Raw genomic sequence first — 15,948 nt, forward strand, 5'->3', positions numbered from 1 at the left:
TGTGCCAGGCTGCCATGATAACATTTAGAAATCTATGTATGTATGGGGCCAGTTGTGTGGACCCTTCCATTTAAATCATCACCAGGCAGTGCTAAATTGGAGAATCATGCATACACCTACCCAGACTTTGAGGAATTTTGGGAAAGCCTGCCTCTTACTGGTGGGATCAGTGATATTGCTCATTCTAGAAAGTTGTCATATTCTAGCAAGAGATCCTTTTTTTCTTTTAGAATGTCAAGGAACGTCAATTTCTAATGTTGTTATAGGTATATTTTACACATTGTTCATTCTGTGACTTAATTTCTGGAGTTTATACCCGCTTTCAAAAAGTTAGCCCTTTGTCTGGATTTCCTGCTTCTTTTTAGACAAGAGCTTAGATTTTTATAAGGTGGGTGGTGAAGAGAACCAAGCGAAATATTCGTGTGAATTTTGATGTGAGGCTGTTTTTCCATGTGCTTGTTTTTCAATAGTATCGTTTATACGGCTTTCACATCTAAAGGCCAGTCTGTTTAGAATCTACAAAAAAATAGTGTCTGTCTTTAGGGTTTTTTTTTATGTAGAACAAAGGCAGAAAGATACATTAAAAAGGAAGAAATATTCCTGTATTTTACGTTTTTAGGTTAAAAGTAGGGATGTTTAGATTTTGTGAAATCTGCCACATGTGTGTTTCATGGATTGAGTAGTATCATTTGTTCTGGTGTTCATTCATAGGCATATTCATATTTTTTTCGCTGCTAGGTGGAAAAATACACAAATAATTCTGTAAGATCGTTCACAACAATTTACATCATTGGTGTTAGCATATAACATTTAGCGTATTTCCTCACATATATTTTCCAGAATGTCTCAGCAGAAACATGCATATTTTCCTGCAAATAAATTTACATAAATTTCAAGGAAGTTAAAAAAAAGAAAAGATCTGAATGTCCACAGACTCCACATAGCACAAGAAAGTTCTGTCCGTAGGGGATTCGGAAGGTCGGATTCTTAGAAATCTGAACTCATTTTAGTTTGTCTTGGATTTCTCTATCAGCACTAATTCAAACACATACATATGGAAGTTAATGGGGGTTTAGTAGGTTTAACCTACTAAGAAGGCAGAAAGCATAGTATAAAAGTTAAATAAATAAGTAAAAGAGACTACAGTGGTCAATTTGCTGACGCACTGTATTCAGGCACCAGTCTGAATTCACAGGCCATTGCAAAGTAAATGAATTTGTTGTACGGCAGATGGAAAAGAACCTTCAGCAGTGTATAATACTCGGAGATGGAGGGTGGTTGGTTTTTTTTGCAAGCAGTGATCTTATGTGTAAGGTCAGGAGTATCAGAAATTTTCAGCTTAGTCGTCAAAGTTTCTTGATCCCACAATTAGAAGGCATTCTTCAAGACTACATTAGTATACTTTTGAGGATAAATATTGTGACCACTATGTGTATGCCCCAAGAGAGAGAATTCATGGAAAGTAAATCTCTATAGTGGGAAATATTTCAGAGAATGGAATCATTTGCAATAGTTGTTTCCAACCCTAATTTTATTGTATTGCTTTGACCCAATTCCATGTGCTCCTGTTGCAACATAGCTGCTTATAGGTTCAGGTTTGAGCATTCCAGACCTGGGTTAAGGGAGTTTTGTCCTTCAATATGATTTTGTAAAAAATGCTTTAAATTACTCATAACTGCTCCAGCATCACTGATATAGGCTAACATTATTCTTCCTCAAACTGTACTTCATTTTATGTAATAGAGAAACTCAGACAGCTGGGAAGTGCCACATCTGTTCTTTTCTAGGAAAATTTAAGTAATAACAAGTGCCAGATTGTTGCATTTGCACTGGATTTATTCACAGAATGACTGAAAATATTAATCGGCTATCTTGAGTATCAAAAAGTGGCAATGAACTATTACTCAGGCTAGTTCTCACAAAGAACAGAGAAGGAGGTAAACCTGTTTTTAGGGCTGCAGAGTACAAATGGGAGCTCACAGGATTGAATGTTCCTGTACCCAGAAAATTTCGCTACACACTGAAAGGGTTAATGTGTCAGGAAGAAGGATTCTAACCTAGCATTTTCCTTGACATAAGGTTCTCTGTATGCACAGTACAACTTAAGTCATGACAGTGTCTCCCTTCAGCTTGAAGTGCAGAATCCCATAAAGAGGTTTACACCGTCATCTGTTTTCTGCAAAACCTAGGCCTAGTTCTGGTCCAGATAATGAGAATATGAATATTAATACCTTTATAACTTCTCTTCTCCTAGAATACCTCTGGTTTTTAGCACACCCATTAACTAAAACACCTGTTAGAGAACGACCCAGTTCAGACGTAACAACTACCCAGGGTTTTTAAAACCCTGGGCTGCTGTGAGAGAAGCGGGAGCGAGCAAGCATACTGGCTCCTGGTCACTCAATCACTCCAACTGCATCCAGGCAGAGCTAAACAACCTAGGGACACCCTATACCTGGGTTGTTTAGCAAGATGTCCAAACACAGAACTCTGGATTGTTGGGGGAGACACAACTCAGAGTTATGACCTAAGAGCAAACCACAGGTTATAACTCTGGGTTGTGTCTCCCCCAACCACCCAGAGCTCCATGATCAGACGTCACGCTAAACAACCCAGGGACTCCCTGTCCTTGGATTATTCAGCTTAGTGGGAGTGATTGGGCAGCCAGAAGCCAGCACACTTGCTCGTTCCCACTCGTGATGTCCGAACAGAATCAATGACTTAGGAAATGACTCTTAATGTGCAGTCATCACATATGAGTGGCAGGAAGGAATAATTGTTGCACAGCGCTTCTTGGAGGTGATCAGAGATGACTGCTGGGGCTGGGGAAATCATAGTTGTTTAGACTATGTTTTGTATACTCTTTTTTATCTTAATTTTAGAATTTCTGTAAACCGCCCAGAGAGCCCTGGCTATGGGAGCGGTATATAAGTGCAATAAATAAATAAATAAATAAATGAAATAGACCCCTTGGAATTTGATGTGGTGATATAAGGAATGTTAAGGTATTTTCGTAGCCCTGCACTGTGCTTGTGTCTACAACTCTGTGGCTGAAGCCTATGAATTTGAATTATTTTTTCAGCCCCGCTCATTTCTCTAATTCACACCATTATGGGAAATGAGAGCATATTTCATCCCCATAATAGATCAGATAGTGATTGAAACAGATTTGTGGAACCTGCAGCACAAAAAAAACGGTGGTTCAGTCTATTTCTAGCAGGTGCCGACTCAGTCAAGACTGATTTGCTTCCCCCCTCCCCCTGTCTCTTTTTTCTAAGAGTCAGAAATGTGCATGTCCATCCAAGCAAAACTGAACTGCTAACACTTTCCTGTTTTTCACAGAAGGCTAAGGTTTTATCCTCGGGCAAAGTCTCCACTCTGGACTGGCTGCTGTAAATCCTCTGGGCCTTGGCAAAAGCTCGACTTGTTAGCTCGTTTTTACTTAATTTGTGATGCTGGCACAAATTCATGCTTCAGCCCAGGGCTCTTGACTCAACTCTCCTAAATCGGGGCATTGACACATTTTAGAGAAAAGAAACATCCCCTCCCAAGGCCTGAAAGGAAACTTTTCCAAATGAGATTCTTCAACTTGGATTCAGAATAAAAGGAAGCTTTTGTACAGTTTCACAATTACGTTTTACTTTAAAAAAAAAAAGTTTGCTAAAATAACAAGACTGTCCCCCTCACCACCCGGTAGCCAAATCATTCCTCCACCTCCTTGCTTTTATTCAAAGGTTTTTAAACTCTTTGCGATTAGTAAGCTTAATAACAGCTTGGTGAAAGAGTTCAAATAAAGTCATCTATTTAAGCAAGTGGAAAGGAGTTGTGCAGTCATCTGCTTCCATATTGCTTAGATAAAGCCCCCAAAGGCCGTTTGTTATGGGGTTGAGATCATAGAATCATAGAAAAGCAGAGTTGGAAGGGGCCTACAAGGCCATCGAGTCCAACCCCCTGCTCAATGCAGGAATCCACCCTAAAGCATCCCGACAGATGGTTGTCCAGCTGCCTCTTGAATGTCTCTAGACGTTCCTAAAAGAATCACCACCTGGGCATGGCTCACCATCTTGTCCGTACCCAGGCGGCATCGATTGTTAAAGGGCGAAACAACTCTCCAATAACCCATAAGCTGTTGTAGAGTTATTATTGGAGGGTTGTTTCCCACTCCAACAAGCCATGCTGCCTGGGTCCAAACAACACAACAAGCCACTCTCAGGCACTGATGATGGAAATTGCACTCCACACACTCCGTGATTTAAATAAGCTACCATGGCTAAAATACAAAAAGATTTAAATAAGCCATGGTGACTTATTCTGATCATGTGAACCAGTCCTAAGTGTAATGTGATGGATTTGTGCTATAAGGCCCAGGTGCTATAGGCCCCAAGACACAGTTATTCAAAGGTAATATATTTTGTCACCTGGTGCTCATCATCTGGCATCAAATGTCTCCTAAACTGTACCACCTTTTGTTCAAGACCAGGCGTGTAGTTCTTTTTTAAAACACGACTACGTGGTTCCATTATATAACCATTTCTCAGCTCTATTATTGTTGCCTAACTTCTGCATCTCCATTATTTAAGCCATGGTGGCTTATTTTGATCATGCAAACTAGGTCTTAGCATCTCTCCTCTGATCATGCTCTTTGCCCCCGCAAAAAACAGGTACAGAGCCACTGCTAACTTCAGTTGGCATGGCAGATGAATGCCAGTGTGGTGGTGACGTTGCTTTAGAATGGGGACAGGCAAGACTCACTGGCTGAAAGGAGGGTAATGAGCAAATTGTTTATGAAACTCAGTTTGAGAACTGGATTATCTGAAAGTATGGAAGAGATAATATTTTTAAATGAAATGTTAAGCAAGAACCTTCTGTTGTACGTAACTTAATTGGTAAATATATGAAGTAACATCTAAAGTAAGTCCTACTTAGAGTAGAGCCATTGAAATGAATGGGCCTACTCTAAGTAGGGTTTGGGTTGGGAGGGTTACCCATGATTTTTAATTAGTGAAAAGCCTTCTTAGCCTACTCATTTATTAAATGTAGGTTTGGTTCAGGTGATCTCTTTATAGAAAGTGTTGGAATTTTTTAAGTGTGCCAATGACTTTTCCTTTTCTTGTTTCTTGCAACAGAAGAAGAGGAGGAGCAGGTACCAACTGATGGAGGAACATCAGCAGAAGCCATGCAGGTTCCTTTGGAGGAGGAGGGAGAGATGGAAGAAGATGAAGCTGTTAATGATGAAAATTACTTAAGCAAGAGACCACTAGAGAGCCCAGAATCTGAGGAAATGCCTGCTATAAAGCGGCCCAAATTAGCTGGCATAAAAGGAGACGCTCTGGATGGGACAATGGAGCCACGTGAGCCTCTTAGTTCAATAAATGCCCAAAAAGTGCCGCCAATGCTCTCCCCAGTTTGTGTTCAAGTTAGTGCTGATCTGATTCCTCCCTCTCCAGAACCACCCATACTGGCTCCCATTGTGAAATCACAGCTGCCAGTTTCCAAACCATTAGAATCGAGAGCATTTGTACCTAAAGCAAAGGTGAAAACAAGCTCTCCGGGGCAGAAGACTAAAATGCCAAAAGTTTCTCCATCCCCAGCTGTGATTGGAAGCCCCATTCGCTCGCCAAAAACTGGACCCAAAGAAAAGAAATCACCGGGTCGAGCCAAGAGTCCCAGAAGTCCTAAGAGTCCAAAGGTTCCAGTTCATGTTCCTCAAGTAGTAATTAAGCAGGAAATACCAAGTAGAACCCCCTTAGCAGCATTAAGTGAAAAGATGGGAAAAGAGAATATCCAAATAAAACAAGGCCCAACTCCAGTTGACTCTGCGAAGCCCAACAGTGAGAATCCAACGAAGAAAGTGGCAGTGATTGATAAGACAATCGATGATTCTATTGATGCTGTAATTGCCCGTGCATGTGCTGAACGGGATCCTGACCCGTTTGAGTTTTCCTCAGGGTCAGAATCGGAAGGGGATGTTTTTACCAGCCCTAAAAGACTCTCTGTGTCAGAGACTACAATACCTAAAGCTTCTGTTTCAGCCAACAGCAGCTTAAATAAAGCAGGGAGCACCCCAGTTCCTCCCTCTGGCGGAACATCAAGTTCAGACATTTCATGGACAATGGATGACTCGATAGACGAGGTCATTCGAAAAGCAAACATGGGGACCCCTGCTAACTTACCTTCAAGCTTCCCTTATTTCTCATCCCCTTCTGCTTCTCCACCTACGCCAGAACCTCTGCTCAAAGTTTATGAGGAGAAAACTAAGCTGGCTTCATCAGTAGATGTAAAAAAGAAACTGAAAAAAGAGCTGAAGACAAAAATGAAAAAGAAAGAGAAGCAGAAGGACAAGGAGAAGAACAAAGAGAAGAACAAAGACAAGGAGAAAAACAAGGAGAAGGATAAAGACAAGGAAGGCGGCAAAGAACCGAAATTTCCATGGAAGGATCTGATGAGAGATGACAACTTGGATGGTTACAAGTTCAAACTGAAAGACTTTGATGATGACCCCAAAGTGAAGATAAAAGATGGCAGTACCAAAAAGGAGCGCGAGAAACATAAAGATAAGAAGAAAGAGAAAGAAAAGGGCAAGAAAGATAAAGAGAAGAAAGACAAAGAGAAAGTTAAAGATAAAAATAAAGATAAGATGAAAACTTCATCGACACCCCTGGTTTTGCCTGCCAAAGACTTGTCCTTGCCGCTGTTCAGCACCCCTGTTGCCATGAAGCTCCCATCCCTGATGCCCCCCCTCTCGTCCGTGCTGCCTGAAAAACTCTTTGAGGAGAAAGAGAAGCCCAAAGAAAAGAAAAAAGAGAAGAAGGAGAAGAAGAAGAAGAAAGATAGGGAGAAGGAGAAAGAGAAGGAGAAGAAGGAGAAAGAAAAAGAGAAGAAGGAAAGGGAGAAGAAGGAGAAGGAAAAGGAGAAACACAAACATGAAAAAGTAAGCCATTGTTATGTTGGGGATTTGGGGGCAGGGACCATCTTTATTGCTCAGCTTTTCTTGCAACAGATTTAGATATAGATATAGATGTAAAACTAAGACCATGAAACATGAAAATAGAATACCCTCATAGGGTTTCACAGTTATAAAAAAGAAAATTAATTATAAAAGTTTAAGATATTTGTAGATCCACTAAATCCACACATTTTCTGTATTTTTCACTTCTGCCACTGCCCTCTAGCACTCCTTCCACCTCATCCCAAGACAGTTTTTAAAACCTGACAGTGTTCAAAAATAATTCTTATGAACCATTAATTCAGAGGGGTTGTTGTTATTATTATCATTGCATCATTTTATATAGTGTTCTGCAAGGTATCATCTTAAATAAATAAATATTGTCCCAAGCATTGAATGCAGATAACGCTTTATTATCTCTGTCTTTCCTATGTGGCGCACAATTGCACCTGTCCACAAATTTGTTGTATCTCAGAAACCTGTGCAAGGCCTTTTGGATTCCTGTCCCGCATGCCAGTTTCATAAATAAACCATCTCAATTTACAGTGTCATCAGGCCTACACTTTTCGTGAGCGATACATCCCTCTCCTCCCCCATAAACTAAGATTTCAGAGCAGTTTGGACACTGGAAATGTATTAGAGTCATGGAATCATCGAATAGTAGAGTTGGAAGGGGCCTATAAGGCCATCGTGCAGGAATCCACCTAAAGCATACCTGACAGATGGTTGTCCGACTGCCTCTTAAATGCCTCTAGTGTGGGAGAGCTCACAACCTCCATGGTAACTGGTTCCATTGTCATACTTCTCTAACAGTCAGGAAGTTTTTCCTGATGTCCAGCTGGAATCTGGCTTCTTGTAACTTGAGCCCATTATTCCGTGTCCTGCACTCTGGGAGGATCGAGAAGAGATCCTGGCCCTCCACTCTATGACAACCTTTTAAGTATTTGAAGAGTACTATCATGTCTCCCCTCAATCTTCTCTTCTCCAGGCTAAACATGCCCAGTTGTTTCGGTCTCTCTTGCTAGGGCTTTGTTTCCAGACCCCTGATCATCCTGGTCCATAGCCCAGTGGTAGTGGAGTGCTTTGTATACAGGAGATCCCAGCTTAAACCCCTAGTTAGAAAGGATCAACCATTAAAAATATCTCACATAGTATTTTATTTGTTTAAAATATTTCTTGGCCACCTTTCCAGGCAGAAGCTCTCTCAAGGTGGCTTAAAGCAATAAGGCCTGGGGAAGACTACTGCCTGAGGCCTTGGAGAGGCCCTGCCAATTTAATTAGAAAAAATTGGGCTAGATCAGGGGTGGGAAATGTCTTTCATCCTGAGGGACATATTAAATTTTAGATAAGCTCTTGTGGGCTACATTCTAAGACAAAGGTCAATGATAAAAGGGGTGGGGGGGGGAATTAGAAAAGATAGCAACATATTTTAGAAGCCTTAAGAGAGGCATTTCAGCCTTTTAGAATGGGAAACAATTGGTGATTGGGGGAAAGGATGTCACCAAGGAAAGGGGGCTTGGACATCTGGGGAACCCAGGAGGGCCGCATATGGCCCCCGGGCCTGAAGTTTCTCACCCCTGAGCTAGAGGGGGCCAATGGTCTTGTTTGGTAGAAGGCAGATCTATATGTTCAATTTTGGTGTTTCACCATGCCAACATTGCAGGGAAAGTGGCCGAGGAAGGAAAACATAAGCACACAATTTGAGAAATGATTAGAAGAAATAATAATAGTAATAATAATAATAATAATAATAATAATAATAATAATAATAATAATTTATTTCTTACCCGCCTCTCTGCTTGGATCAAGGCAGGGAACAACAATACGTATAAAATACATAAAACTGAATTAAAAACATAGTATACATTATTAAAACACCCTAAAAACGTCCTAATCATGCTCTTGGTATAGACTCTTTTCCTCTAAGAGGCTGGAAAACACATTCAGCATGGAGTTAGGGGGCCTTATTCATGAGAGCTATTTGGAGCTCTGATTCAGTATTCGTCAATATATAAGCTGACAGACCATGTGCTTATATCTGCAGAAATTATTTCTTACCAGCTTTCTTTTGTCACATTAAGACTAATGAGAGTTGGTTTACTGTGAACTCCCCAGAGCCTAGCCACCTGCTTTGGGGTGGGGGCTGGATGGGAGATGCATTGGTGACAGGCATCTGTGTGTGTTCATTTGTTAAAAAATATTTTAATAAGTATTTTTAATGAACGAATAAAATTGTTTGTTTAAAAATACTTCAAGACAGGTTAATTGCCAAGCACTCACGTTTCAGAGCACAGGCCCATAGGACTCAAATTGCTTAAAATTTGCATATGCTAATTTTTATCTATGGATGCCAATTTAGAAATAATTACTAGGATATATTTTATTTTCACCGAAGGCAAATTCAGCTAATTAATTTCCCACCCAAATTGCCCCAAATAAAATACATCCTTCAGTTAATTTGCCTCCTAGCCCTAGTTCATCCTAACGCTGTACTTTCTCTTCAGTTACAGTTAATTTGCAATGGCTGTCAGCAGGTGTGGGGGGGAAAATGCACAAAAAAAGAGTGGATGGTAGCTTTTTTCCTGTGCGCTTTCACAACACAATACTAAAAATGTCAATTATTGTCCCAAAATGGAATTTCAAAAATTTGAGATGGCACTGATCCATAAGCAAATCAAGGAAGGTTCAGGGGATCACCACCAATTACTTTCCTAATTCTCACCTAGATTCTATTCCAAATTATCCTTCAATTAATGACTCCATTCATCAGTCATGATTACTCCCATAAATTAATTAAAAAATAAAATAACAATGGTGTGTGATTCTGTTCAGGGGAGTTCAAAATGCTGGGTTGGTAATGGGAGACGGGGGTCTGGAGTGGGGGGCAGAAAACGTAGAAGAAACGGGCCAAGGAAGTTCAGGAAGGAGAGCGGGAGGAAAGAACAGTCAGCTTTTGGGTGGAGATCAGAAGGTGCAGAAGGATGGAGCAAGGACTGGGCATAAGGACAGAGGGAACCAGGGGAAGAGGACTCAGAGGTGAGGTGAAGTGGTGGAAGGATCACTCTCTTCCTTTCCCTGCTCTGCAGTTTTTAGGGTTTGAATTTCTATGTGGTGGTGACTTCTCGCTCACTCATTCCCCCAATGCACGTACACACACACACACAGTTAGCACCTTCTCTCCATATGCCACAAGGCAGGGATGAAGGGGGCCTATATAACCCCCACCTACACAAACATATATGCAAGCAGGATTGAACACACACTTAGGGTAGCTAGAGAAGAACTTCCTGCCAAAGATGATTTAACCTTTTAGGGGGACAATAATAATAATAATAATAATAATAATAATAATAATAATAATAATAATAATAATAATAAATTTCTTGCCCGCCTCTCCATTTTGATTGAGGCGGGGAACAACAATAAATGATAAAATACATAATACTCAATTAAAACATACCATATTTCTTCGATTGTAAGACGCTATCGATAGTAAGACGCACACTAATTTCAGTGCCACCAACAGAAAAAAAGCTTTGATTTTAAGAAATAATAAATGCACCCGCGATTCTAAGACGCACCCCGTTTTTAGAGATGTTTATATGGGGAAAAAGTGTGTCTTAGAATCGAAGATATATGGTAATATACATTGTTAAAAACTTCCTAACCCCACCCCACCCCAAAAACACCACACTTCTCTCTCCCCCCCACTCATCTTTGTCTGACCCTTCCCCCATTTCTCTCTCCATTGGGAAAATCACTCCCACCCACAGAATTAGGCTTTGAAAAATATCTTCCAGTGGCACCAGTAGAAGGGTTCGGTTTTGGTTTTTTACTAAACACAATTGCTACATCAAGGGTGATTTTGGGTGGGTGGGTGATGTCACAATATGCAAAGAGGAAAGGGTTAACATTTCCCTCCCCAACTGTGATTCCCCCCCCTTCCCGAGATCCCCCTCCCCAGGTATGGCAATTAAGTTTAGAAAGAAAACTTCTGTTGAGATCAATGGAAAGTTTTTCCTAAGCTCAATTGCCCAGGGTTGGGGTGGTAGGAAGAATTGCATTGCACAGGTATTGGAAGGTTAGTCCTTCTCTTCTCAGGTATACCCTCCTGAAAATTACCATTCCCAAGGAGCAACTCAGCTTACATAAATACCTTCCATTAGCTCCAATGAAAATATTTTTCCTAAGCTTAATTGCCATATGGGTTGAGGAGTTGCAGCATTTGGGAAGGGAATAGTAAGTTCTTTCCTTCCTACCTGTAATCCCCTGGAATACTCCTTGTATGGCAATTCAGTTTAGGGAAAAAAAAACATTTTATTGGCACCAATGGATACTCTGGGCTCTCGGGACTAACCCAGGACACCAAGACATAGAGCCTTGCAATGGCCCTGATCCTAGAATATCAGGGCAATAGACAAAAGGCATAAAAAATAAGTATGCCACAATTGTTTGGGATGAGTGGCACATTTATTTGTTTTACACTTTTGTTTTTATATTTTTGATGGTTTTAAATTTGTATACTTTTTTTTTTTTAATGTTCACTGTTTTAACTTTTGTAAACCGCCCAGAGAGCTTCGGCTATGGGGCAGTATATAAAATTTAATAAATAAATAAATAAATTTAAGCCACTTCCAGTTTTAATAATTGTTTTGTGATGTCCAAACCCAGTAACTAGCTTGTTGAGGGGTTAAATAAGCCAGAGTTAACTCAACAACAAACCATTGTGTTGTGTTAACTCTGGATTGTTTAGCCATAAACAGCTTAGAGTTTCCAGCTAAGGACATCATGAAACAATGATTAAAATTGGAAGTGGCTCACATGTGGCATTCATGGGTATTCCTGGATGGTTGATTAAAATCGGAAGTGGATTGGGCATGGTCATGTCCCCAATAATTCTTGGGTTAAACAACCCATGAATAGTTACCACCATGCCAAACTAGGTAGGGAATTTTACCTACCTAGTGGGGAGCCACATATAAATAAATATCTCTAGATGGCTGTACTTTTTGCAGGGGAGAGTCATAACTAATTTTAACCAAAGCATTCACTTATTAACAGATACTGGGAGATGCTTCGGTTGTACCTTGAAACTGTAGTATGCAAGCACACTCTCAAATGGTTAAAATGGATCTAGACAAAGTTAAACAATTGCTCTCCTCCCATTCCATAACTAGCTCTTGTTGCCTGATTTTTAGAATTCAGTATAACATTAGGACTATAATGCAACAATATAACCTGTTAAAATCTATTCTTTATACCTGTAAAATATGTTGTATTATAGGGAAAGCAATATAAGCTTGGCCAGATTACATTGACAAAGCTTCCTATAACCTTGGTGAAAATTCCCTGTCAAAAGATAAACTTTAAAGCTAGACTGCATGAAAGAGTCCCTAGATAGAATTAAAATTTAAACTGATCTCAACAGATAAGCTTTTTATAATAATAATAATAATAATAATAATAATAATATGGAAAAGGTCCACCTCTTTGCTGCAAGTCAGGATTTTGAAAATAAATTTCCCCCTTTTTAAATCTCTTGAGTGATTTTCATTTTTTGCAAGGCCGCTCTGCTGGTGTCCTGGAAAAATGGAGAGTTAGAGCTTTATCAGTTGGTGCCCTGAGGTATGTGGCAAAGAAGCTAAATCCTTGAAGATTAACAAAAAAAAATGCAGCACATAGCAATAAGGGGCTTATATGACTACTAGTATTAGTTCAGGTGAAAGAAGTATTGCTTATACATAAAACTGGACAAATCCACTGACAATGTATTTTTAGTTAGCTACAAAGGAGTCTTATATTGCTGGACTTTACCTCTTTGGTGATTTGGGAAGCTTAATAATCCACTGTAAATGCTCTTCTGCTTGCCCGAACTCCTAGTATTACTCCAGAATTGCAGCTCTTTAATTTTTAACCACCACAAATTCATGTTCCCTTAACATCCTTAAAAAAAGAAAAGATCAGGTCCCCTCCTGCCCCCTCTATGTCACACACACACACACACACACACACACACACACACATTCCCTCACTTATATACACACACTTGCACTTACATTCTCTCTCTCAAACACAGGGTTCTCGTAGTCTCCTGTTCTTCAACAGCATGTGATCAAGTTATCATTTGTATTCTTAGCATTCCAGGTTATCCTAGTTTTACAGAAATTTGGATAACCCAAAAGTTGACTCCAAAAGTTAGCATGTTTCTGGATAGGTCTCCATTCTTGAAAACTGATCAGTTTTGTTGTTGTTGTTGTTTTAAAAAATCCAATCATGTTTTCTATTTGAGTGATTTTTGTAATTGAGTAAAATATCTGCTAAAACTGCTTTTTGACACTTTACATTTATTTCTCATAAGCATTTTTGCCTAGCATTGTTCATACAGCAGTACCTTGTGTGGCTATGGAACTTCATAAAGCAAGAGGCAGTAGTACTCTGCTTGGTGAGCTAACTCAAAGCGTTCACATGCCGATGCACATTTTTTCCCCTATCTCATTTTACTAGACTTGTACTCCATGAAGCTGATTAGTAACAGATTCTGCACTTACAAAAGGAAGCACTTCACCCAATATGAAATTAACTAGCACAAGAGTTTAATTTGTTTTTAGCTGTGTATATTTACTGTTTTATACTGTATGCTTTAATCTGTACGCCGCCCTAAGATCTTAATGATATAGGGCAGGATATAAATGCTTTAAATAAATAAATAAATAAATAAAGTTGGTGGTGGCTACTAGCTTAGATTGCATTTAATAAAGTTGGCTAGTTCATATACAGTACGTCTGTTGATGGCTATTATTTATTTATTACTGCATTTATATCCCGCCTTTTTTCCTGCAAGGAACCCAAGACGGCGTACATAATCCTCCTCTCCACTTCATCCTAACAACAGCCCTGTGAGGTGGGTTGGGCTGAGAGTCTGTGACTGGCCCAAAGTCACCCAGTGGGTTTCCATGGCCGAGTGTGGACTAGAACCCGGATCTCCCGACTCCCAGTCTGACACTCTAGCCACTACATGATAACCATATATACAGGTTTTTAAAAACCTGTTGTTTTTGTTAACCAAGTGGGAGCATGCAAGGGTGCTGGTCCTTGTCACCCAGTCACTCCCACTGGGACAAAACAACCCAGGGACGCTCCATCGCTGGGTCGATAAGCCTGATATGTGAATTAGAAAATCTGGGTTGTTGGGGGAGAGACAACCCAGAATTGGAACCAAGGGGTGGTGTAATCTCCAAAACATCATTCCATTAGTTCAACTGGTATCTGTTTGATGGTAAAATTACATGCATCATTTCTCAGGATAATTTCCGATATAGACAGTGCCAGTGCCAGGTTTTTTTGGGGGGTTTTTTTTGGTGCTCTTGGGCAAGACATCCTCAATGGACCCCTGCCCTCAGTGAGTTGACCTGACTGTCACCAGCGGCTATTGCTCCTCATCCTCTTTCCCGTCATTACTACCACTTGAATAAGATGAATAAGCAGGTCTCAATGGTGAAGAGGAAGAGCAACTCCAGGGGGTGCTGTCAGTGGGACCCCGCTGGGGTCTGAGGTCTTGCCAGGTGCCCAGTCATTCCTGCCCTTGATGGTGGCCCCTGTATGTAGCTCCATGAAGTCAGTCTTTAAGAGGTGTAACAACTAAATGTATTCTCTTTAGCAGATCAAAGTGGAACCTGTTGTTCCTGCACCGTCTCCTGTGATTCCCAGGCTGACACTGAAAGTGGGGGCAGGGCAGGACAAGATGTAAGTACAAATTAAATCCATTTGATGGAATCTTGGTGGGGGTGGGTTGTGGGAGTTTTCATCGGCTTTCTCCGTTTCCTGTTTGTGGTGAATCCCATTTAATAAACTGTGCCTCGTTTTCTAATTAATATATTTTTGAACACATGTGCATACAAATCGATTGCTATAATGTTTAAAATATTTCCTTTTTCAACTATATTGTTTATTTATTTATTTGTTTTAATTTCATTTATTTATTTATTTTTATTTTATTTATTTATTTATCATACTTATACCCCGCTCCTCAGCCAAAAAAGGCTCTCGGAGCGGCTTTTCATTTCTATACCACCCAATAGCTGAACTTTTACACTACTCAAAGGCATAGTCAAACGCCTCTGATCACTCAGCATACGTGTTTATGTTTGTCTATATATATAAACGGCTTGGGACCTTGATACTTGAGAGTGTGCCTCTCCTTATATGTGCCTGCCTGAGACCTTAGATCTGTTGGAGGAGCCCTTCTCCTCATCCCACCAATGCAACATATACGTTATGATGGGACAAGGGAGAGGGCTTTCTCTGCTGTGGCACCCCGACTGTGGAATGCCCTCCCCTTGGACGCCCGATTGGCGCCAACACTGTTTTCATTTTGATGCCAAGTAAAAACATGGCTTTTTAACAATGCCTTTGATGGTTAAACTCCCTGGCACATTGTTTTAACTGCTTTTACTGCTTTTAAATTATATATTGTTTTAACTTGGTTAATTGTTTAATTTGTTTTTAACTGTGCATATTTATTGTTTTATACTGTATGCTTTTATCTGTACGCCGCTCTGAGATCTTAAAGATATAGGGCGGGATATAAATGTTTTAAATAAATAAGTAAATGCAAGGACACTAAGCAAGAGCTGTTTCTTGTAACTACCCGGAATTTTCCAGAAGTAAAAGCTTTTAGTGCAACCTTTCTTCATGAGGCTCAGTTTAAATATTCATAGTTTACACAATAATAAATACACAGGACATTATTGTGTATTATTACACAATAATAAATACACAAGACAGGCTTGGTGTATTTGGTGTAAAACACAGTGGAAACGTTTATTTTAAAAGAATACATTTAACATATAACAATAGCAGGAGGATAAGAACAGCAGCACTTAGAATGTTCTCCTTTCAGATCTAGCCAGATGGGGTGCTGGGGTGTGTGTGTGCAGTGTTCTACAATGACGGGCCCAAGAACAGAAAAAGCTTTAGTGGATACATGCCTAGCAGGAGAAGGG

The 15,948-nt window shown here is 40.1% G+C and overlaps 1 protein-coding gene across 2 annotated transcripts in view; it reads left to right on the top strand.

Moving 5' to 3' along the window:
• The window catches only part of TAF3 (TATA-box binding protein associated factor 3), a 178,897-nt gene that overhangs the window by 120,755 nt on the left and 42,194 nt on the right, over positions 1-15,948 (top strand). The window contains exons 3-4 of one of the 2 annotated variants that reach the window (XM_063134689.1): positions 5,127-6,931; positions 14,607-14,689. In XM_063134689.1, the coding sequence (XP_062990759.1) occupies positions 5,127-6,931; positions 14,607-14,689 (1,888 nt within the window). Of the gene's footprint in view, positions 1-5,126; positions 6,932-14,603; positions 14,690-15,948 lie in introns of both variants that reach the window. The other variant, XM_063134688.1, reaches the window with a different exon arrangement.

This window comes from Elgaria multicarinata, chromosome 9, assembly GCF_023053635.1.
Source record: "Elgaria multicarinata webbii isolate HBS135686 ecotype San Diego chromosome 9, rElgMul1.1.pri, whole genome shotgun sequence".
In the NCBI taxonomy this organism is placed as follows: Eukaryota; Metazoa; Chordata; class Lepidosauria; order Squamata; family Anguidae; genus Elgaria; species Elgaria multicarinata.